We start from the raw sequence: 24,382 nt of genomic DNA, 5'->3' as shown, positions 1-24,382 counted from the left end.
ATATCCTGCCCTTTCAAGCCCTCAGCTACATAGTTCAGTCATTGGTGCTGATGATGCTCATAAAATCAAATGGTAAAACATTTTGCTTAGTTGAAGACATTCATCTCATTTCTTTTAACATTTTTGTAAAACTAGTCTTCATGGCTGCAATAATTTTTGAGAGATTCGAAGAGCAGAAAAGACTTGAGGATTCTAAAAACTTCAAAGTGAACTGAAACGAATAGTTAAAATGACTTAATGATTGGAAATGACAGATTATTCCTTCAAAATTTTGCCAGGATGAAAATATATTTTCAAATAGCCTCAGATTTTATTTGCAAATGAGTACAAAAATGGAGTAGTTAAATAAAATCACATTTGCTTCTTGTGAAGAAAAAATACACAGGGAGAGTACAGGATCAGGAAGAAATTGTTCTAGGTAGCAAATACAGTTTTACTGACACTAGAAAGGGAGCTATCTGTAAATGAGCTGAAAAGAGAGCCTGCAGAAGTCAGGAAGCCATGAGAGAATTCAGGTTTCTCTTACTAACTCCAGCCTTTTTCTCCCATTAGTCATTTGTAGCAAATTCTAAGTTCTGGATGTAATACTCCAGACATAGATATACAATTTTTAAGTTCTTGTACTTGCCACCAATTTAGTTTGGGATCATCTAAAGGATTCAGGTCATTGTCTATAAAAGTGAACACTTTTAGAAAGCACATTCTCATCTACTCTTGACATTAGTATCATAGAATATGTTGAGATGCATATTAAGAAGCATTCCAGAAACTGTAACTAAATTCAGAAATACCAGTAAAGACATCTGAAAGTATTCAGGAATTTATCAAATAACAAATTTGCATTAGTGTCTGCCCACACATGAACTGTGAGTTTTTGCTTTTCTTTTGCATATCATTATGATATGATATACTTGTATGCAAGGGAGATTCCAGGAAATTCCCAGGAACATTTTTTTTTTTTTTAACAAGTCAGGATGAAACCTAAACATTTCTGTTGTGCTGTGTTGAGATAGCACGTTATGGGAAGATACTGTAATTTTTGAACTAAACAGTTCCATGACCACTGAAGTAAAAATATTTCAAAACCAAATTCTAAAATGCTAATAATTACATAAAAGTTAGCCAAATCCCACCTGCAGATTGTGACAGGTTTCTTATTAAAATTCATTTACCATATTCTAAACAAAACTGTGTTTCCTTTATGCCTATTAAAAGCAATACTTTATATTATTTATTTATTTAGCTGTATAATAGCACGTCATAGGTTGCAGTGCATGAGAGGTATTGTAACCACTTACTGTTGAAAAATATCAATGCATTAATCAGCTGTTCCAGGGAAATAAATGTAAATGACGAAGTGAATAACTTAGAAATGGAAAATACTGTAAACAGACATAGGAGCCATCTCTGAAAACGAAGGAAGTATTAGCCAGAAAAAAAAACAACTGTATGGATCAAGGAATTAGAATAAATAAAAAGGAATCCTAAGGAGTGCAAGTAGAGCTTAAATGCTCATAATGAAGTTTTTTGAGCTTAAAGTTCAAACAGAGTCTTATGTTGTAGTCTATTTGGTCCCAGACACCTATTCTGGCAATAATACTGCTGTGTCCACCATTGCGCTATTGGAATAGCTGAAGAGAATAAGTCAAAGCTAGACCTGCTATGAAGAATATGCTGACTACTCAGCACCAGATATTCTGTTCGTGAACTGCACCCTGTTTGCAAGGACTAACACCTAGTCCCCGACCATCCTGACGCATGCACACACCAATATGGTGAGTGGAAAAATGGCATTTATTGCATCGTTACAAAGTCTTATATATCCTTCCTTATCTCCCTTATCTCTTTGTTCGCTTTGTCTACGCCCACAAGCTCTGGGCAGGGGAGGTCCTTATCGCGTCCCATCCCGTACCTTCGGTTGCCGCCTACTACAATTGGAATAGCTGAAGAGAATAAGTCAAAGCTAGACCTGCTATGAAGAATATTCTAGCATGTCTGTATAACATTAAAATATGCTGTCTGTTTAGTGGGAAGACTGGTGATCATCATACACCTTTAGCATAAATTTAAGTTCCAGTGATTCTTATTAAGACTTTTCATGAGCCAAACTACCAGAACCAAGGTTTTCTGTCCATTTTTTATATAGATTATGGCATTAATTAATATCTGTATGTCAATGTACTTATCCAAAGTAGTTAGAAGTAGTTTCTCCAAAACCCTTAAATTTTTAGGACCTATACGTTTGATATTCACAAGTAATGTTGTTGTCAAGTGTAGAATATTACCTCTCAAATTCAAAGCAGCATTCTGTAAAACATGATAATGTTCTTTCTTTCAGTGAAGAACATATTCAGCCTAAATATAAGATGAGCATTAGAAAATCCAGAACAAACATTTTAAGCCCAAACAGATGGCAGGAATCATCTTTCACAAGTACTGAGAACAAATAATTATACATATATGTATTAGAGGTCCTCACTCAGTTTATTAGTGTTCATGTGAACTAGAGAGAGAGGTTCTAAAGTAGTTTAGAAAATACTATCAGTGCACTGTTTACTACCAGGCTAAGCTTTTTCCCCTTATGCTCTTATTACTGAAAATGTATTTAAAATGTAAATAAGATATCTACGTTTACATAACATTTGTGTCTACCTTAATGAAGAATTTATGGCTATCCTGATTTTGAAAAGAATATGAAGCGTCGTGTAACAGTCAGTTTTAATAAGATAATATATACCTATTTCCTAGAGTGTATCTACCACTTATACTGTTCCATAGTTAGTTTATTTGCTTACTGCTAAACCCTACTGAAACTGAGCTGAATCAGTAGGGTGAACTTCAAGATCTGTGAGCTAAAACTATTTCTGTGTTCTGTTACTAAGGGTTTATAATGCCTGAGGGCTTTAGTGTTAAGCATATTGCTTTGCTCAGTGAATAGTGGCACAGAGATTTCTATAAATGCATGTTTGTTTCCAAAGCACTTGTAGAGTGTCTATAATCACCTTGTCCTTTGTAACATTGATTTTTAATATATATGGTTAGCCTGGGATATTTTATAACCCAAATGAAAAGCTCCTGGAACTAAATATTACGAAGGACTGGAAGCATATAGTTTATGTACCAGAATTAGAAAATCATTTGTTTAAATAAAGTCAAGCTAAGCACAGTAATTGATGGCTTCCTTACCCCCTGAAGTTCCATGAAATGACTGTGACTTTATATAGTAATTAAAATGTGCCAACAACTATTTTATTGTCTCCAATGGAATTGTCAAGCATTGTTCCAAATACAAACCAGAGGCAAAGCTGCTAAACATGGTATTATCTGGCATTGTAATTTGTAGTTTTGCATTTTAAAAAGACCAGCTATCACACCATACACATGCCTCTATTAATGGAGAAGGTTCTGACACCCTCTATTCCTCTCTTATTTCTCAAGTACCAGGCACCTCAGTTCTTTTTCTTAAAAAATATATATATTGTTCTGACTATTCCATTGTACCTCTTTAAACTTCTAAGATGCACAGGAACTACAGTTTTTTTTTTATCATGTTTCATATATTAAAAAAGAAAATGATGTCAAATTTTCAAATAATCAGATTCCATCTTATTTTGCAAAAAACGTCTAGTTACTAAAGCATGTTATCAAAATGGTGTGGGGCAAAAGTCTTTTAGAGAGTAAACTTCAGTATAAGAGACTCTGGAAATAAGCACAATAAATACCCACACCCTATACTGATTTAATTTTCATTACAACTAAAAGGCAAAACTAGAAATACAGAGTGTTTGTACATACCAGCTGTTTCTTTTTTCCATGAAGCCTATATCCAACCAAACAGCTAAAAAAGAAAGTTTTTATATGATGCAGAGATTCTTATTTTTCATCAAATGCTATTGAACTAGAAACGTTCTGCTTCATTTGAAAACATAAATGCATTTATGAGAACACTTACAAATTATTTATATTTCTTGTTTATTAGACAAAAATTATTTTAGAATTTCTCTGCCAGTCAGTGATACTTTTTGAAATATAATCCTTTGATATCATCAGGTATATAAAACATAAAATCTCTCTTCCACTGAAAGCACACTGCAGCAGTTAAGAAGTCCAAAATTTAAATATGTAAAATTTCACATTGACATATCATTAACTGTGGGGATTCTTAAAGTGATCTTAATTACACCAGGTGCCTTCTGTTACTTCTCTAAGACTTCTTTCTCACATTGTGAACATGTTGGAATGTGGTAACTGCATAAGGCAATTTTAGAACATTTCCAAATATTCTTTTGTATGAGCAATGTTATATCACTACTCCATTTTTCTTGCAATTTAGAGGATCGTGACACAGCTTAAAGGATTTACACTGACTTCCTGAATTCTATTTTCAGTTGTTATACATCTTGAAATACTTCACATATTCTCAAAATAAATCTCAGAATTTGGCTCCAAGCAATTTCTAACGACTTTATTGCTTAGATTCCAGAACTCTGAGGAGACCCCACAAGAAAGTGGAGCAACTAAAGGTTGCTCATCTGTGTTTATATAGAGCTTTGAAAATAAGATTTTTTTTGAACATCACCTACATGCAATGCCATTGACTGCAATAGGTCACTCACTGCAGATGCAAAAAAACTATGTTCTTCTAAACTGCAATAGGCATAAAGTTAATAAGTATGTGAAGAACCTAAGCTGGGCATACCTACAATTCGCTTATTGCTGATATGGTATAAAATGTATATAAGCAAAACTAGTCAGAAAGGGGAAAACACAGAAAAATAAAATCTCCTTTTAGAAAATATAATTGTTTTTCTGTCTAGGTATTTAATTAAAATATTTTTGAATTATACTTCCTGGAATGGTTGAGGGAATATTTTTAATATCAAAACCATATTGAGTTAGACACAACAGAAAGGATGATCATATCTTAATGTTGTTTAATTAGATTGCAACTACATTAATGTTTATACTTCCAAGTGTAATTGATCCAGTGTGAGCCAAAATTATCTTAATAACCATTCCTCAGGGAAAGGTAAATTCGCAAATAATTTGCCTTTCTCCCACACTTCAACATTACCATGTCCTGTTCTCACGGGGGCTGAAGATAGAGGATGACATACTCTTCTATCTGCATAGATACCAAACTCAGCTTCTTGGCTTCTCATTATTTGTTCTGATTCCATTTAACTAGGGTGTCAGCGGTTTATGGGCTGGTTTGGCCCGGTTCCATGACTAATGCAGCTGGGGGACCCATGGACACATGCTCCTGGAAACGAGAAAGGGTAGGGAGATGGACCTAAATACAAAACAGCAGCAACGATCTGAGGAGGAAAAGCTAATTTACAATAAAAATGATATTGGAATGCAAGATAACACAATCTAATACAATATAATTGGAATTGAAGATAATAAATAAAATGATAGCATCCAAAAACTGAAGGCCTTATTCTAATGCTGAAGGCGAAATGCTGCCAAGATGAGAAGAAAGTGAAAAGAGAGAGACCACATCTCGTGAACTGCAGACAGTTTTATCTTTCCCTCTGAACTGAAAACGGTAACAGAACGCAAAGTCCTCTGGGGTGTGTAGTTCTTCTCTTCTGAGAACTATCCATGACCCACGGAAGTGGAGCATTAACTCTTTAACTCCCAGTGCACTACATGATGTTATGATGTGGAATACCAATAACAAAAATCATAAAATCATCAAACTAGGGACTAAAAATTCTTTTAAATTATTCAGTATTCAATGTTCACTAACTTGAAACTATGTAGGAGTGTAGTCACATCTAGTCTTTCCATTCCACATTTATGACACTTGGGAACGAAGGAGTAAACTTCACCTATTGCTATGTACCAATATGCATTTACAATAGCTTGAGTTATTTAAGCACAAAGAACTAAAACTGATTCATTTTTAAAGCAGACCTAACTGAGCAAGGGACTCTTTTTCACAGTTTAGAATCATAGAACTGCTCAGGTTGGAAAAGACCTTCAAGCCAGGATGCCATTGGCCTTCTTGGCCACCTGGGCAAACTGCTGGCTCATATTCAGCTGACTGTCCATCAGTACACCAAGGTCCCTTTCCGTCAGGCAGCTTTCCAGCCACTCCTCCTCAAGCCTGAAACATAACAAGCAGAAGCAGCTACCCCCTGGTGGATACAGCCAGTTCCAGCCTTCTCTAACGGACCCCTTCCAGACAGAGCTGAACTGGTCAATCACACTGCTCGCACCTCTGAGAATTCATATTTAAGAAAGCTATGAGAGACAGAAGAAAGAAAAAAAAAACATGAAACAAATCTGCAGACATCAAGGTTCATGAAGAAGGAGAGAGAAGTGGTGCAGCTTGTAGAGAAGACTGCAGCAATGCACGATGTCCCCCTGCAGTCCATGGAGGAAGACACTGGAGAACACATCCACACTGCAACCTGTGGAAGACCCCATGTCACTACATGGGGATATACCCTGAAGGAAGCTGTAGTCCCTGGAGATCTAACATAGAAGATCTGGGCAGGGCCTGTGGCCTTTAGACAGCAGCCCACACTGGAGTAGTCTGCTCCTGATGGACTGTTTCCCAGGTTTTAACTGGGATTTAATTAATTTTCATCATAGTATCTGTTATGGTGCCCTGGTTTTGATTTAAGATGAGATTACTGTTGGTAACCACTAATAATTTGAGTTGTTGCTCAGCAGTGCTTACACTAAGTCAAGTTACACTAAGTTGGCCAGGAGTGGACAAAGGCTGCTTCTGCTTGAGATGTGGCTGAGCATCAGTCATCTGGTGGTGAACAACTGCATTGTACATCACTTGTTTTGTATACTCTTTTATTATTATTATCCCTTCCTTTTCTGTCCTATTAAAAATTGACTGAAATAGACTCTGGAAACAGGAGTCAATCTGAAAAGGAGTATAAAAATCAACAATATTAGGTTATCCAAATTATAAATAGTGAAAGCCACATGTAAAGAGATCTAAAAGATTGATGCTTCCATTATATCAGTATAAATGAATTTCTCTAGACTACACAACAGCAAAAATCATAGATCTTATGCAGCTGTAAAATGGAGTTAGCACGTCCTTATGCTGGAATACAGGTTTTTTGACACATTTGTTCTCTGAAGCAATATAGTTAAAGCGATGCCATGCCACCACTGATGAACTGTAATGTACCTTGTGCTGGAGTTATCACAGTCTCTATTGGCTTAAATATCAACAAGTCTCTCTGCTTTTTACAAAGCATGCTAATCTAGTTCAAGAACATGCTAATCTAGTTCAGGAACAAAGACAGTAGAAAATGTAATTGTGTGTGCATAAAAAACATGTAGATTAGCAATCTGAATGTGAAGCTTACGGCAAAGAAATTCAAATCTATCTGCTTGGAGATTGTTAAGCAGAAAGTTGTATGCAAACTATCCACTTTCTGAGCTAGTTAACCTTCCTTTAAAAAAGTTATAGAGTTGAGGGATAGAGGGTCTCCTCCTGGAATACCTAATCCACATTTTCATTATAACTCAAGCCTGATTCCAACTATCACTTAGCTAACTCCCTAAACCAAAGCAAAGAGTCTTATAATCTAAGTCCTGCAATTCTCCAGCCCTTAGTGTCGCTGAACTGTATTATTTTATTTTGGATAAGCATGAATGAATTAGTCTAAGGGGCTCAGTGATTTCAAAGAATAATTATTTACAGATGTTTCTGCTGCATTTTTTTTCTCTGTTATTTAACTGTTGGTTGAATAACAGAATATTCAACTTTAGTTTTAGGAATTAGAGACAATATTTCTTTTCTGTCTCCTTCTTTTGCATTGTAAGGTGGTGACAATACGTGTCATTGTAAGATGATGTTGTGGTGTTAGCACAGCAAACAGGCAAATCAGCAGGAACAGCACATGACAAATATTAAACACTTGTAGAAGCAGTTGCTTTGAACCAGATGTTGGAATTCACAAGAAATATTCAGGAGTGCCTTTCTGCACCTGACTAAATTCATAATTTGAATACAGAGAGTGGATCCAGAAAGTGATTTTTCAAGTATTTCAGCAATGGAAAGCCTTGAGCTCTGAAGGAAGTGATACTGAAGGTGGAGCTAAGGCTCCCTTAGATGAGTCATTCCCCATGAGGAATGATCACACCCTCTATCTCCAACAGAATCTACTGTGAATAGTCCATTATGTTAACAGAAGCTTGATTCAAAAAAAATTAAGACAGGCGTTGCTTGGATTGCTTTTTTTTATATATAATTTGGAGAATTGGTAACTTTTAACAAAGAAATTGATGTATAGGTGCTGTTCAGCTAATTTCAGAGTAGTATTAGAGACACTTACTTGAAGCAGCATCAAACTTAATCCTCACACACAACACTGCTAGCATATGAAGAAAACAGAAGTTTCATGGAAGTTACTGCAGAGAAGGTGAGATATAAATCAATTATATTTAAATATAAAAATCTGCATGAGTATGAAATCCTTTCTGTGTGATGCTACTGGTTCTATCAACTATGGATCTTACGAAGAATCAACATAGAAGTATTACATTCTGTATGGTCAGGGACAAATGACTCATAGCATACTATGAAAAATGATTGTCTGATGTCATGAACTGTCATGTACATAAACATATTTTTACAATCTTACAATACTTAATAAAATATATGAAAGTAATATTGATGTTTCTCAGTGCATGGACCACAACTATTATTCTAATGAACATTTAACTACACTTACAACACAGTATGCAACAAATGTGAAGTTCTTATAGCTCATGAGGATTAGTATCAGGTTAGTCTCTGAGTTGTTTTTCTTTCATCTTCCGAGGAATCACAGAATAAAAGAATCATACACTGGCTTGAGTAGTAAGGGACCTCAAGGATCATCAGTTCCAACTCCCCTGCCACAAGCAGGGTTGCCAGCCACTAGATCAAGTGCTAGTTCAGATTGCCCTGGGCCCCATCCAACCTGACCTTGAAAATGTCCAGGGACAGGACATCCTCAGCCTCACTGGGCAACCTGTTCCAACACCTCACCATACTCTCATTAAAAACTTTCCACTGACATCTAATCCAAATCTCCCTTCTTCTACTTTAATACCATTTGCCTTTGTCCTATCACTATCCACCTGTGTAAAAAGTTGATTTTGCTCCTGTTTATAATCTCCTTTTAAATACTGGAAGGCCACAATAAGGTGTTCCAATAGCCTTCTCTTTTCCAGGCTGAACAAGCGCAGCTCCTTCAGTCTGTCTTCTCCAATCCTCTCAGCATCTTTGAACCATCCTCTGGACCCTCTCCAAATGCTTCACATCTTTACAGTGTTGGGAGCCCCAGGCATATGTGAGAGCACACAACAAATGTGTTCTAACTGACCTGTAACACATTTAGTAAACACAAGTCTCTTAAGGAAAAGAGCTAAAACGTGAAGTGTTATACATAGCCCAGGAAAGATCCATACATGATACCTCTCTCACTGCATATACATTTACTACTACACAATTTTGTGTTCTATTTGGCCTGGAACTCCTCATTTGAAAGACACAACCAAATTATTCTGTATCAGTTTTGAAATAGTGAGAAAATATTGCTTTAGAAAGGAGAAAATAGCATAAGTGGAAAATGAAATATATTTAGAGAACAAAGTGAGGCTGTTAATAAATAATTCTTTGGCTATAGTTGAGCAATAATTAAGTTACATTACTAAATAAAGCATGTGAAAAATATATTTTTTCTGGCTACTAATGCAATTCAGGAAATCCACATCTCAGAATGTTTAAACAGTATGATTTACTTTATATTCTATTAATTTAAACAATACTAAGTAAATTTTAAAAACACAAGCATATTGTGATATCAAGCTTTGTTGAGCTTTCTTATACAACTTCATCGAGCCTTTATTAATTGACAAGTTCATTCAAAGATAAGCCTGACTGTATCCCTACACATGTATTCTTTATTATTTGACTGGAGACTAGCAAATGTGACTCTCATCTTCAAGAAGGACTGGAAAGATGATCCTGGTAGCTATAGACCTATTAGTCTCATCTCGGTGCCAGGGAAGGTTATGGAACAGATAATCTCAGGATACATTGTGGATCAGTTAAAGGTCAACAAGGGGATCAGGCCCAGTCAGCATGGGTTTGTGAATGGTAGATCCTGTTTGACAAACCTGATTTCGTTCTATGACAAGGTGACCCGCTTAGTGGATGAAGGTAAGGCTGTCGATGTGGTCTACATGGACTTCAGTAAGGCCTTTGACACTAAAATACATGCACACTACAGTAGATTCTGGGCTTCTAAACAATGGGAAGATCAAATACTGTTTACTGAAATAATTTTGTATTACATTTTTGGTAATATTTCACCAGGTCCTCTGTACCCTGAGGCACACTCCTACAAAGTGCCTGACAGCCACAGTGAGAACTTCTGAACGCTGGAAACAATACATTTTAGAAAAATAGGGAACTTAGTTACTGGAAGACCTTTTTTTTTTTTTTTCTGGAAAGGATTGGCTCCTTGGATACACAATGGATGGTACTACAAAGGCTAAAAGTTTCTGAAGTATTTTCAAATTTGTTTGTGTCCGGTCCTGTGGTAAACATGGAGTTCAATGATTCTTTCAGAAGTTAATTGAGGGAAAAAGAGAATCTTTCAATAAGATTATTAAATTGAACTCATCTTCTACACATCTTTTTGATCACTGTTAACTAACATAAAGGAGTCATCATTTCCTGGCTTAGGTTGATATTCCCTCTTTTGCTATTAAGCAATCATATTCTCAGTCTTCCTCCTTGTCCTTCCCAGTTTCCCCTTCAATTTCTGCTTTCTGCTCTTCCATTCTGTGATTCTTTGATGTTTCATGCCTGACTCTCCTTGCTTCAGAATCAAAGCAGATGACCAACCTTCCTTTCTTCTGTTGAGCTTTAGACCTTCAAAGCACTACATGAACTGAGGATGTCTAAGTGCAAATTTCAAAGTTACAGTCTCTGGCACTCATGAATATTCAGATAAATTTCAAAAAAGGCTTAATAATAGCACCAATGCTATAATCTTTTAGTTGTCATTGTAGAAACAATGGTGGAGAAATGATGTGGAACTGTGTGTATACGGAGTTCATTTACACAGTATTGATTTTTGAATTAAGGTGAAAGTTTTGTCTACATAACAAATATTTGAAACAATATTTTGTATTTTAAGAAGCTGTAGATAGTGTTAGGAATGAGACTTATTACCCACCTTGTTGTTAATATTTGTAACATACAAGAGAAAATAGATAGTTTGATATTTTTTAGATTATTCTCTGTATGTATGTATTAGCCATACTGGTTTGCAGTACAAATGTAGAAATTTAATTCTGACCTTCAATTTTATAATTTAACAGTAAAATTATATAAAAGGGCATTTACAGTAATTTGCATACAGAGCTTCTGCTCCAGTAGGTTAAAGATGCTGCAACTACTACTTCCTATGGAGTATCTACAGTACAGTATTTACATTGGAAGGAGGATCTGTTTAGCATCTGAATTTCTCTTGCACTATGTATGCACACATGTAACTATAGCACATTGTTTTAAAATATGCAATTCAAACCAGATCATTTATGCAACTTCATACATTTGAGACCAATGTGTAAGTCTCCTTTTTAGCAAATCTCATTATTTAATACTGTCATGGTTTTATGATTTTCGGTTATTGGTACTCCACATCATAACATCATGTAGTGAATGTACCTGGTTCTCAGAAGAGAAGGACTACTACATTCCCCATGGCACTTTGCTCCTCTGTTACCATTTTCCAGCCGGAGGGAAAAGATAAAAGCTCGCAGTATAAAAACTTGCAGATCACGAGACCTCGTCCCTTTTTCCACCGTCTCTCGTCTTGGCAGCACCTTGCTCTCCAGCTGTCTTATCGTCGGTAGTAGAGTAAGGCCTACCTTGATTTTGGGACATTCTCTCTCTCTGTATTGGATTTATCAGCTTAAATTGTAATTATATTGTATTATAGTGTGTTGTTTTGCATTCCGATATTTTATTTAGTAAATTAGTTTGTTTCTCCTCAGATTGTTGCCACTGTTCTTTGCTCTCAGGGCCATCTCCTTACCCTTTTTCCCTTTTCACGGGGTGTGGACCCGTGGATCCCCTGTCCCCTTCATCACGGAACCGGGCCGAACGCCCGTAAACCGTTGACAAATACTTTTCTGAATGTGAGAAAATGGTGTGCATTAATAAAAATGTTTATGCTTCATATAAGTGCATATATTATGTGTACAAATGTGTTTATTTCAAAGTGTAGTCTAGATTTCTCTGAAGTAATATACAAATTATACTTCGATTTTTTAATGAATTTTTTTCCTTCTTTTTGTTAAAACATATGGTTTACTCATTTTTTGAGTGCATTGCTTACTTGTTTAGAAAATATGAACTGTTCATACAGTTTCAGAATTTTATAACAAATTGTTTTCTTGCATCATGATGAGTTTGTGGAAAACCAACCTTCTTGATAAAGAAGTACTTCTCTTCCCAGTAATCTGATCATCAGTGAAGCAGACTATGTAACCACTGCAATGCAGGAAGAAAAACAAAAATTTAATATGATATGATGTTTCCTCCTGCAGTAAGGTCAGAGTTAATTCTGTCTCATATTAGCAAACATTTTGTCTTGCTACAATACATCAGATCTTTTTAAGGATCTTATTATCATACTTATGAATGCATGTAGAAAAAAATAGACAATTAAAAGAATAGTCTTTATTTGATCCAGAAAATTTTTTTGTTTGTAAGAACAGCATTTTAATGCACTTGAATTATCATGACCAATCTTATCAGCAGTCCTTCCCTTTTGATAATTAATTTTGCAGTTAAACTGCAAACTCTTTGCTTTGAAAAATGGAAGAACATATTGAGCTATTTGGAACTCATCCTTCATAAAGGTGAGGACTAGGAGCTTCTCTTTGATCACTTTGTTTTTACTTAATTGTTGTCCCTAGGAAATGGAATAAGGAGACTAATACAAAATGGCTTTTCCCCCCTGAACTACTGTAACAAATAACAGAAATATTTACAAAGAGGGAACCTGATTCACAGTCTAGGCAGTCAATCTGATTTTCTTGTTATTCTTGATATTTCGAATGGGGTAATACACAGGAATATAAATTCACATTTAATAATAATAAAGAAATACATGTAGGTGTTGAATAATCATAGAATCACAGAATTGCTCAGGTTGGAAAAGACTTTCAAGATCATCAAGTCCAACCACAACCTAACCATACTACTCTAACTCCAACAACCCACCACTAAATCATGTCCCAGAGCACCACATCCAAACGGTTTTTAAACACACTCAGGGATGGGGACTCAACCACCTCCTTGGGGAGCCTGTTCCAGTGCTTAACAACCCTTTCTGCAAAGAAGTTTTTCCTGATATCCAACTTAAACCTTCCCTGGAGCAACTTGAGGCCATTTCCCCTTGTCCTGTCACCTGTCACCAGTGAGAAGAGACCAACCCCACTCTCACTGCAATCACCTTTCAGGTATTAGAAAAGAGCAATGAGGTCTCCCCTCAGCCTCCTCTTCCCCAGACTAGACAGCCCCAGTTCCTTTAATCTCTCCTTGTACGGCATATTCTCCAAGCCCTTCACAAGCTTTGCTGCCCTTCTTTGCACCTCAATGCTCAGCAGCTCAATGTCCTTTCTGTAATCAGAACAATAGAGAAGTAATTATACAGCTGGTTTAATCAATGAGCAAGAAAAGCAGCTAGAAGTACTGCTTCCCTTAGAAAAGAGCCTGATTGCTTGAATACTCAGTCTGTGAGAGAGTATTCGCAAGATTTAGCTTGCAGATACAACTATTGGCGAATATCCCTCTGAAGTGATAAGAAAGAACACCTCGCCAGGTTCTGGTTTCAGAGGACTTTCCCAAGAGTCTCTCAACCATCCATGCTGGAGAGAGAAACTTCATGGCCTTGGTTCTGAACCTCTGGCTATCTATGGAGAGCTATAATCCAGGTTAGGATTTAATAATCCCTGTGCACCATAGCTTCCAGATCAAATAAAATATATTACGAACAAATGATGCATATGGAAAATCCCTTCTAAACTGTAGTAGATGGTTATAAGATTGTTAGAATAACTTTACTGCTATACTTACTGTTGGCTAGAATTCTGCATAGGATAAAACACCCACTATACTTTCTTATACTTATTTGTTCATGTAATTTTGCAGCTATGTCTGTGAGAACAGCATATGATAAATGTATTTGTATACACAGAAGTTGTTGCTGTTAAATAAATATGTCTAAGGCTTCAAACCAAATCCATCAGTGTTGATACAGCACAGAGAAATCAGAAGTCCCAAAAACCCACAGACATTTGTACATTAAAAAGTGTTCAGAAACAGAACATACTTTGGAGCAAACAGCAGAAATTAGCTCAGATTTCTAGTCTATATTTATCTAAACATTCTGTTACCAACAGTGAAAGTAATGGATGCTTGCGAAAAGAGCAAGCATATAGTATATGCCTTCTATAGCTGTCTTAGTTTTAGCTGGGATGGAATTGTATTCTTCAGAGCGTCCAGTATGATGTTATGTTTTGGTTCTAGGAGAAAAACAATGTTGATGACACAGTGATGTTTATAGTTGCTGCTAAGCAGTGTTGTACATAACCAAGGCCATTTGCAGTGAAGGGCCCGAGGAGCTAGGAGGGAACAGAATCAGGAGAGCTGACCTAAACTGGCCAAAAGGATATTCCATGCCATATGACATTTGTGGTAGGAGTTCTGAAGAGTGTGGAAGTTCATCTCTCTCTTCTGCTGCTCAGGGGGTCATGAGCAATTGCTTGTGCATCATTTATTATATACATTCATATATATATAGTCGTAAATATTATCTTTTCTTTATCCTAGTAAGTAGTTTTATCTCAGCCTATGAATTCTACTTCCCCCCCCCCCTGTTCTCCCCCTCATCCCACTGGGAAGGGAGGGGAGTGAGCAGACAACTGTGTGGTGCTTAGCTACCTGCCAGGTTAAACCACAATAGTACAACTTATCTGCCTATGGCAATCAACGGTTTAGGTAATCTAAAAGTATTTTCCAGTATTATGCCCTTGCTATCATAGAAACATGGTGAGATGAATCACACAACTGGAGTGTTATGACTGAGGGGCACAAACATTTGAAAGAGATAGGAAGGGCAGGAGAAGTAGAGGAGTTGCCCTCTATGTTAGGAAGTAGGTAGACTGCAAAGAGCTGCCTCTAAAAAGCAGCCATAATCAGGTTGATCAGGTTGAGAGCTTACATGTTAAAAACAGGGACTGGACCAATAAAGGACATTTTATAGACTACAAAACACTCCTTACTCTACATTCTGCATTCCTTTGTGATTAAAGAAGCTCTAAGGTAAGAGCAAGCAGAACATACTGGAAACGAGGTCAGAATAAAAAGAACCGTTCATATCAAAATGAAATTGAAATGCTTCATTACAAGACATGACTGAGATGTGTCATACCCAGAGTCAACTGTAGTAACAAATTTTGATTACTCATGGGACTAAACAGCTAATGAGCTCAGCAGCACTCCTTACTAAAGCTAACTATAGTGCTGCAGTGCAATATGCTAAAGGAATTGTGTATTCTAAAAATGTTAAAATCTTCATATAAATGATGCATTAAGAATGTTGCAGGCTGAACAATTATTTGAGGACACAGCTCATGTAGATAACTTACTGAAGAATATTTATATCCTGAAGAACAGAAGCATTTTTCTTGCTATTTTGATTAAAATATTCTGAGATGGAAAACAATATGGTTATTTTCCCAGGAGACACAACTGACAATTTGGTCATTAGTACTGTGTACTAATGCATATAGAATACTACATATAGAATAGGTCCTCTGCATTTTAAAAAAAGTCAGGGGAACAAAACTTTGTTTCAGATTATTTTAAAGGAAAGCATCCTACTCAAAAATAGGTACCATCACTCATTTTGTCGTATTACTCATAGATGTTACACTGTGGAATGAGATGAAAGTCAAGCTCTAAGAAAGTTAGGCCTAACCAATTAATCTTTAAAAATGCCAGTACATTTGAAGCTGAGTAATAAGAAAGCGAGTTATTGCTGTGATGTGTTATTCCAAGCACTTCTCGTTACTTGTGTATTAACTGACCTTTTTTGTCTAGCATTGTCATAAATTGGTGAGGCATGAAATGACCTATCTCCTCTTGATTAAGGGAGATAAGAGATGAGTGTGGTTTATGTCCAAGAGATACTGATATACAGTTCTAGGCAATTTATCTTCTAAATTAACAAAAAATAACAGTAGAAGGAATAGTAGTAATATCTGCTGCATGTGTTGTGTAATTTCTCCCTTCCTTCAGAGTAATATAAATGAGTAGGAATTTTAGATAAACATCTTATTTTAATAATTGCACAGAACCTGATATTATTTTTGTTTTAAAATGAAATCTGTATCATTGTCTTAGTTCAAGAGAGACATACTGATGTACTAAGAAAGTTATGCATATCTCTCCATCCTACTTTTTAAAAAACCTCCCACATGATCCAGGCAAATTAAAATTAGTGATGTTCATTTTACATCTACATTGCTTCATTATTAGAATTGCCCTTTTTGACATCAATAATAAAATATTTTGATCAGGGAATGTAACAGCAAATTCTCTATAGATCAAGCACATCTAAAATTGTAGAGCTGTAAAACTTAATTATATAATTTAACTTCTAAACTTATAATGTTTACAGGAGAAAAACTTTTTAACTAAGGAAACAATCTTTTTACATATCGTTAATATTTTTGTTACTGTTTTGAAACGCATACTTAATATCGCAAACTTTCTCATAACTACCTGAAAAATTCATGTATGGGGATGATGTATACTTTTGCCAATTTCTAATTCAAGGTAAGTTTCTTTTAAAGACGTTTTTTGAATAGTCTTTTTTTGTTATTTTTGATTTTTTAATTTCAAGAATATCAGACAAAAAATACAACAAAATTTCTGACTACAGTAAACATACAATACCAGGAGTTTTGTGCTCTCATATTCTGGTTTGTAACGTAGCCGTTCTTCATAGGAAAAACTATAGAAATGAGGAATATATTACAATTACATAATGGGAGTGTGAAGAACAGTTATTCATTTAGTCTTCAAAAAGATGGTCATCAAGTAAGTGTAAACTCAGAAAATGAGCACTTCCAAAACCTCAATCTGCTTGTCAGTCACTCTCTTTGCTGTTTTCTGGTATGTATTTTTTCTTTTAAATTTTCCAGAGATTTACTGTCTCACAGAATTTGCACACACCAAGTTGTTGCATGTCAGCTTGCAGACAATGACTGCCCATAAATGCATTCTTGGTTTGCTGAGTCTGCAAGTCCATTCCCTGTCTGCCTTGATCTCTAGTGTTTTCATTTGACCTTCTATGTTGCACCTCCTAATATTCTTAATTTTAAGAATGTTATAGCTATTGTTTCTGACCTTTGAAGGAATTCATTTTTGATAGTTCCACATACACACTGTTTTACAGTTCAGCCTAACCAGTCTGGTAAGGGGAATACAAAAAAAAGAGACAACTGAGTACTTCTGCTGCCGCTGATTTCTGGTCAGCCTGAAAGCTGAAACTCACTCACTCTGGACTTAAAAACATGTTTGACATTTCCAGGTCATATCTACTAGTTAAAATTCAGTAACACACTTTGAAAGCGTTCTTGGAAATAGTGTACGCAAGGATATGATGTAGAGAAACCAAATTCACTTTGTCAGAGACTAATTTTTTGAAATATACAGTTCATGAACAAATAATGTGAAAGATCTAATAGTACTCTCATTCAAATTCTTTTCTGATTAAGAGTAACTTATTCCTGCACAGAAGCATTTGTGTATTATGTGTCAACAGATTCGTTTGGGTCAAAACACAATATTTAAATAAGGAAAACTTAAGGCATGTTTCTTACTAGAAATTGTGTTTAAATCCATCCATCTTATTTCTATGGACTCCTTTACACAAGGAAAAGGAAGGGTAAAACAATTCTGAAGAGAGAAAGAAAAAAAAAAGATTACTCAAATACTTCCCTCCCCCCCTCCCCCCATAAAAGAATGTCTACACTTAATTATTCTCATGAGAGATTCCTGATTCAAATCCATGATGCCAACTGTTCATTCTCTCTTCTGCCGGGAGTTGTTCCATTTCAGAGACTTGCCACAGAAATAACAGATTTTACATCCAACAGATAACAGTACAGAAATCTCCTGAATGTGCCTAAAGGAATATGTCTGGAACAGACAGAGAAGTCCTAAACTGCACCTACAGCTAAGAAACAGAAACTTCTCCACTGGCTTCCTGTCTCTTCCAAGAAACTCAAGCTGTGTGGAAAAATGGATACTTTCTGTGATTACACTCTTCCTGAAGTGATAGAAACCTTTGGCTGGAGGACAGAATCTTGCAATTATTTCTAGTAATTACTGTTTGTTTGGTAAGAACCTTTTCCAAAGTGCCTAAAGAACTAAAATGATACGCAGGAAGGTTGAGTAACAAACTAGAGAAGTTGATAGGAATCTAAAGACCATTATTAGTGCCAGAGATTTGGGAGGACACTTTTCTTTATAAAAAAAACTGATTTTAATCTGTGCCCATAGTTAAACTTCTTTCAGTGCCTTCATTTCTGAAAGTAGGCTTCATAGAAAGTTTTGAAGCAGCGGTTCTCCCGGAGAGAGGATTCCAGCTGTTCAGAAGGCTAGCCTAAATAGCCAGGTGTTTCTTTGGCTGAATTGCTTTATCTATCAAATTCCAAAGTACTGATCCATGCAGGGGGTGAGGTATATGGAAGAAGGAGAAGACAGATGCCCAGCTCAGGGGATAAATGCACTAAGGCTTTACTATACAAACCCTACAAGGCATGTCATGGTCCCCTGCCTCTTTGCCTTTTAAAAGGTAAAAGGGTTCACTCAAAATCTGTGGAGTACCTCAATGTAGACAAAATGATCATTAAGTAAACAGCTGACACAGAACTGCTACAGTACTAGCTCCAACATCTTTCCCTTAGAGGGGATTATGTCTTTAAGAGAAATAACATGGGCTATCATACCAAATTTAGAGCCATTTCTATTTATTTATCTGTTGCTGCAAAAATCCACTATTGTACTGTGTACATGACAGTCCACATTGTGTACAGTTGTATCAGCTAAATATTATCAGAAATTTTATTTGAACACAATCTTGACAGTGCAATGTGTTAGAAATTCTTGGAAGGAGCAGTCTTCCCTGAGAAACAGCTTCTAACTCAAACTTGACTGCAACCAGGAGCTATTTGGACACCTTTTAACAACAATAAAAATTAAAATAACTTGCATTTTTTGGGTTTGGGTTTTTTTTTTCTGTACAGTTAGATCTAGTATTTACAGTAATTTAACATAGAACAAAGTTGATGTCTGCTTGGTTGTTAATTTTGGCTTGATGTTAGAAACTTCTCTTGTATAATACCTAAATTTAGGGAAATTTTGTCTTTAATTTTGTTCCTGCATTCTACAGGATATTTATGAAGTTGTTTTTTTTTTTTCTTTACATCACTGAAGGAAGTATGAGCTTGGCTAAACTGTTTCACTTGTTATTTACACAGTCTAGTTTAGAAACCAGGCTTGCACCACTGATGAGAGGGAAATTTACTCATAAACTTGCAGGTAAATACTGGGGCTGGAGCTAGAAGATATTTGAGGTTCCTTCCAACCCAAGCCAGTCTATGATTCTATAATACCTTTTCAAATGGGTAGACATTCTTGCAGTTATTTTTTTTGGACTTCCTTCGGAAATTATTTTCTTAATTCTTTCTCCATATATACTAAGATTTCTTACTTCCTATGAAAAATTCTAGTATGAAATCTAAAATTTGATAAAGTTACATTTAATTAAAATGGAACAGCATTCTGTTTAGGAAAGACCTTGAGAAGTTCTGAGACTTCATAACCTTGAGAATTACTTTAAAGCAATTAATTACATAACACTTCATTGGAATTCTTAGTTTCACTATCATTGTTTGCATTTATATGAGAACCAAGTAGAAGTTTGCTGTATTTTGTAATTCCTGATTAAATAAAAGGAAGTAGTTTACTTGAAATTATTTTAAGTAAAGAGAGAAGACAGAGGAGAAGGAAAGAAAGCAAGCAAGCTGATTTTCGTAGACAGCGATTGGCCAACAATGTACTCTGCTCTAGATATTAATTTACATACTTTGGTTTGCATTGAGAAAAGACTTCTTGTTCTGCTTAAGATCTGTACCTGAGCAACTTGTGTTAAAGGCAATCAGTTACTTCCTTTTACTCAGAAACAGAAAGAGAACAGCATTTTATTTTTAAATTCAGATCCAAAGCCTGTTACCATATGTAAGAACAGACTACATTAAAGTAATCCTCAGGGAAAGAGATACCTATATTTGTACATTTCTATACATGTTTGTGAGAGAAAGAACAGCTAGCTCATAATTGATGAACTTAAAGGAGGACAGCATTTTGTATTTCAATTCTTGAGAACTGGGAACATATACAGTTAATACAAGTAAGAGGGCTGAAATGCAAAGGAAGCAATTCAGCATTTTCCTTCATGCTTCTACACTGTATTATAAACAAATGCCAGATGCCATCTTCTCCACTGTGCTTTAAACAAAAGCCATGGTCACCGTTGTGTTTTCATATGGAACAACAAATCTGGTTGAAAACCAATATGTTGGACAAATGCAATATAATTACATTTGTCATTACTTAGGTAAAAAATTATTTTTCTTCAAGACACTAGATGGACTTAGAAATGAGACTATTAATGAACAGGTAGTAAGTACCTTTTGAGACAAAAGAAAAAAGTTAAGTCAAATGCAGTCACTTGTAATGCTACAACATATTTAATTTTTTTTTTTTTGGGGGGGGGGAAGGGTGTAGGATCACAGCCTTAGAGTTAAACATCTGGACAAAAGTTTATTTGCTTAATTTTAAGTGTATAGTGATTTTTTGAGATGTCCATTGTATCTAACACATCTCCAAAAACCAGCAGATAAGACACTGGAACAGTAAAATGCAACAGCCACAGGAAGGAAAGAAGACAAAAGCTGCTTACCTTCAGAAGGCCCCAGGTACACACATTGTCTCCACTTCCAACTGTTAAATGAAATCTGGGAAGAGATGGAGCCAGGGTCCACCCATCACTGAAGTGCATTGCATGCACCTGAGCTCCCATGGTTTGGCCCTGCCTTCCTACCAGGTGCTCAATCACTGTTTCAGTTCTTGACTTACCATTTCTGCTACAGGGGTCTTGGTAGAAGAAAAACTTAACACGAACCACAAATATCTGTTTGTAGTCTGGAAGGCAAATGGAACCCTTTGTTGCAGCTGAAGAGAGATGGCCAGCAGGACCAGGAAGGTGATTGTCCCCCTCTACTGTGCCTGTATGAGGCCCCAACTGGAGTATTGCACCCAGGCCTGGGGCCCCCAGCACTGTAAAGATGTGGAGCATTTGGAGAGGGTCCAGAAGATGGCTGCAAAGATAATCAGAGTGCTAGAGCACATCTCCTGTGAAGACAGGCTGAAGGAGCTGGGCTCATTCAGACTGGAAGAGACAGCCTTCCAATATTTAAACAAGAGGGAAATCAACTTTTTACATGGGTAGGTAGTGACAGGACAAGGGGGAACAGTTTTAAACTAAAGTAAGGGAGATTTAGATTAGATGTCAGTGGGAAATATTTTACTGAGAGAGTGGTGAGGTGCTGGACCAAGATGCCCAGAGAGATTGTGTGTACCCCATCCCTGGAGGTTTTCAAGGTCAGGTTGGATGGGGCCCTGGGCAATCCTATCTAGTGCTTGTTCTAGTGTCTGGCAACCTTGCCTGTGGAAGGGGAGTTGGAATTGAAGATCATTGAGGTCCCTTCCAACCCAAGTCATTCTATGATTCTTTGATTCTGTGATTCTACAATTCTATTCACATCACTAATATGCGGTTCCTTGGCTTCTTAGAAGAGCACATGCAGTTAATTCAGGTGAATCTTGTACGCTAAGAGCTACTGCATGCATAAAGTAAAAACACTCAGGATCTTTCATTTTTCCTAGTTGCTGAAAAATTCCCAGTAACTTCAGAAAAGGAAATCCTCCAGTGTTTTTCAGGAACCTATTGAAAACACACTCTCACACACACACACACACACACACACACACACACACACACACACACACACACACAGCAAGAAAAAGCTTTTTTTTATTCAAAAGTGTAGCACTCCTTTTATGATACTTGTTATCTACTATTGCCATCTAAAGCTTACTCCCTTAATGCTGATTGGATATTTTTGCTGAGGCATGTAGCAGTGAAGCATGAAGCAGTATTTTCCATCTATTGACATATCAAAAGGTAGCTTATCGGATCATCTTAGTTTGCCATTTTTCTTGCGTCACGGGTACATTCTTTGGTTGACTAGTCCTTTTTCTTTCGGGGAGGGGCCTTTCTCGTTACATCTTACTCACGCATCTCGTATCCTCACAACCGCCTATTACAACACCTTCTTTCTGTTGTATGAGCATTGACCTAGAATTGTGGACACTGAGTATTATATTACTATAGACTGATTTAGATTCTAATTATACACAATTCAGCTTTATAGTACTGATGTTTCTGACAGATTACTACCAGAAATACGGTAAGTATCTGTACCTATAATGTTAGTTATCACTCTCCATTCATGTGGAATTTTTATGAAGGCTGTTCTGAAAGTAATGCCTCCTATTTTATTATGTTGGCCCACGATGCTATAGGAGGATGTTGGTCCTATGGCAGTAGAGGTTAGGAATCTTCCCACCAGCATTCTATTACTTTTTGTTACCATGAGAGAGTCAGTCTGACATGGAAGTGCGTATGAAGCAAAGGTGTGCAACTGAATTTCTCTGTGAAGAATAAATTGCATCCATTGACATTCACCAATGCTTGCTGGATATTTATGAAGACAAAACAGTGGATGTGAGCATAGTGAGGCGGTGGGTGGTGTGTATCAGCAGTAGTGACAGTGATGTGATGACAAGTAATGTTCCAGACGACCACGGAGGTTTTTACAAATGTGGCATGAAGGCTCTTATTTATCACTGGTAAAAATGCATAGCTAATGGCAGTGAAAATGTTGAAAAATAGTGTTTTGTAGCTGAGAATTTGCTCACTCAGTGTTATTATGCTCTTTGTATCTCTTGTAGTTTCCATGGAAATAAATAAGAGGCACTATTCTCAGAGTAACCTATGTAATAACAGTTTAAGAGATGAATCAAATTAATTGATTTCTGATTTTTCACATATCTGTCAAGATTTATGTGTATTAATCAAATTTTTACAGTACTTCTAAAAAAAAAGACTCACCTTTATGCCTGCAGATTTTTAAGTAACACTTGTTATAAATGTATAAAGAAACTATATTCAAATATTACATTCTAAGTGTTTAGATGTTAAAAAGTGCAAAACAAAAAAAATCATTTGATAAGACAATTGTTTCACTATAATTATTTAAACATTTAGATTACCATTTCTTCAAGGAAACTTCCATATATACAGGTTTAAAAATGTAGAATTTCCTTAAGGTATCAGCAGTAGAATATTCAGGGACAATACGTGAATCTGTATGAGTATTACCATTAATGACTTATTCCTGCTATAACTGAACTAGTTCTTACATCGCAGACAAGCTAACTACTTTTGCCAACTGGGTTTGCTTAATGCTCATGCTTTCTTAAGCAAAGGCACAAGGCATTGAAAGTCTGTTACTGAAGTAACAGTAGAGCTTTACTGCTTAGAACTTTACTGATTATCATATATGCAAAAAGCTAGCAGAGCAAATGCACTCTTAATAATAATGAAACTGATACTGCAGAGTGAATTTAGGATGGTGGATTCAGTGCTGTTTTTTGATTCTTCCATTGCTTTAAGTAGTAATATATAACCACAAGGAAATATTAACATGTCATTCTTTGCATGTGAAGTTATGTGAAGATTAATAACTTGCTCTTCAAAATATTTACTGGAATGGGAAAGCAGTAGATAATTATTATTTGGATAAAAAAGAACAATTAAAACAAATAACAAAGGAACCATATAAAATATGGATATGAAATGGCTGTATCTTATTCTATAGATGATAAATCCAGACACCCTCAACCACTGTAAATTTCCGTGTTGCACTAAAATTAGTGTATTTATGGCAAAGTCTACCCCACATAAATATGCACTAAGTGTTTTAGGAAAATCACACTCCTGTTCAGAATGCTGCCTTTCCTCCAAACTGTTACAGGAAGAACTTAGTTTCATTCTGATTCACAGCTGACAGTCATTATGAACATATTGACAAGGGTTCAACACAATTCATTCAAAACATATTGTCACAC

At 36.0% G+C, this 24,382-nt stretch overlaps 1 protein-coding gene across 6 annotated transcripts in view; it reads right to left on the bottom strand.

The window, feature by feature from the left end:
* The window catches only part of LOC110399060, a 53,304-nt gene extending 31,649 nt beyond the window's left edge, over positions 1-21,655 (bottom strand). For 2 of the 6 annotated variants that reach the window (XM_021397208.1, XM_021397207.1), the window contains exons 1-2: positions 21,090-21,655; positions 17,944-18,019 (exon numbers count right to left, since the gene is read on the bottom strand). In XM_021397208.1, the coding sequence (XP_021252883.1) occupies positions 17,944-18,019; positions 21,090-21,485 (472 nt within the window). In that variant the 5' untranslated portion in view covers positions 21,486-21,655. Of the gene's footprint in view, positions 1-5,068; positions 5,264-17,943; positions 18,020-21,089 lie in introns of those variants that run through there. The other 4 variants (XM_021397209.1, XM_021397210.1, XR_002438858.1 and 1 more) reach the window with 3 other exon arrangements.

Source organism: Numida meleagris, chromosome 4 (assembly GCF_002078875.1).
Source record: "Numida meleagris isolate 19003 breed g44 Domestic line chromosome 4, NumMel1.0, whole genome shotgun sequence".
Taxonomy (NCBI): domain Eukaryota; kingdom Metazoa; phylum Chordata; class Aves; order Galliformes; family Numididae; genus Numida; species Numida meleagris.
This window is presented reverse-complemented; position numbering and strand designations above follow the sequence as displayed.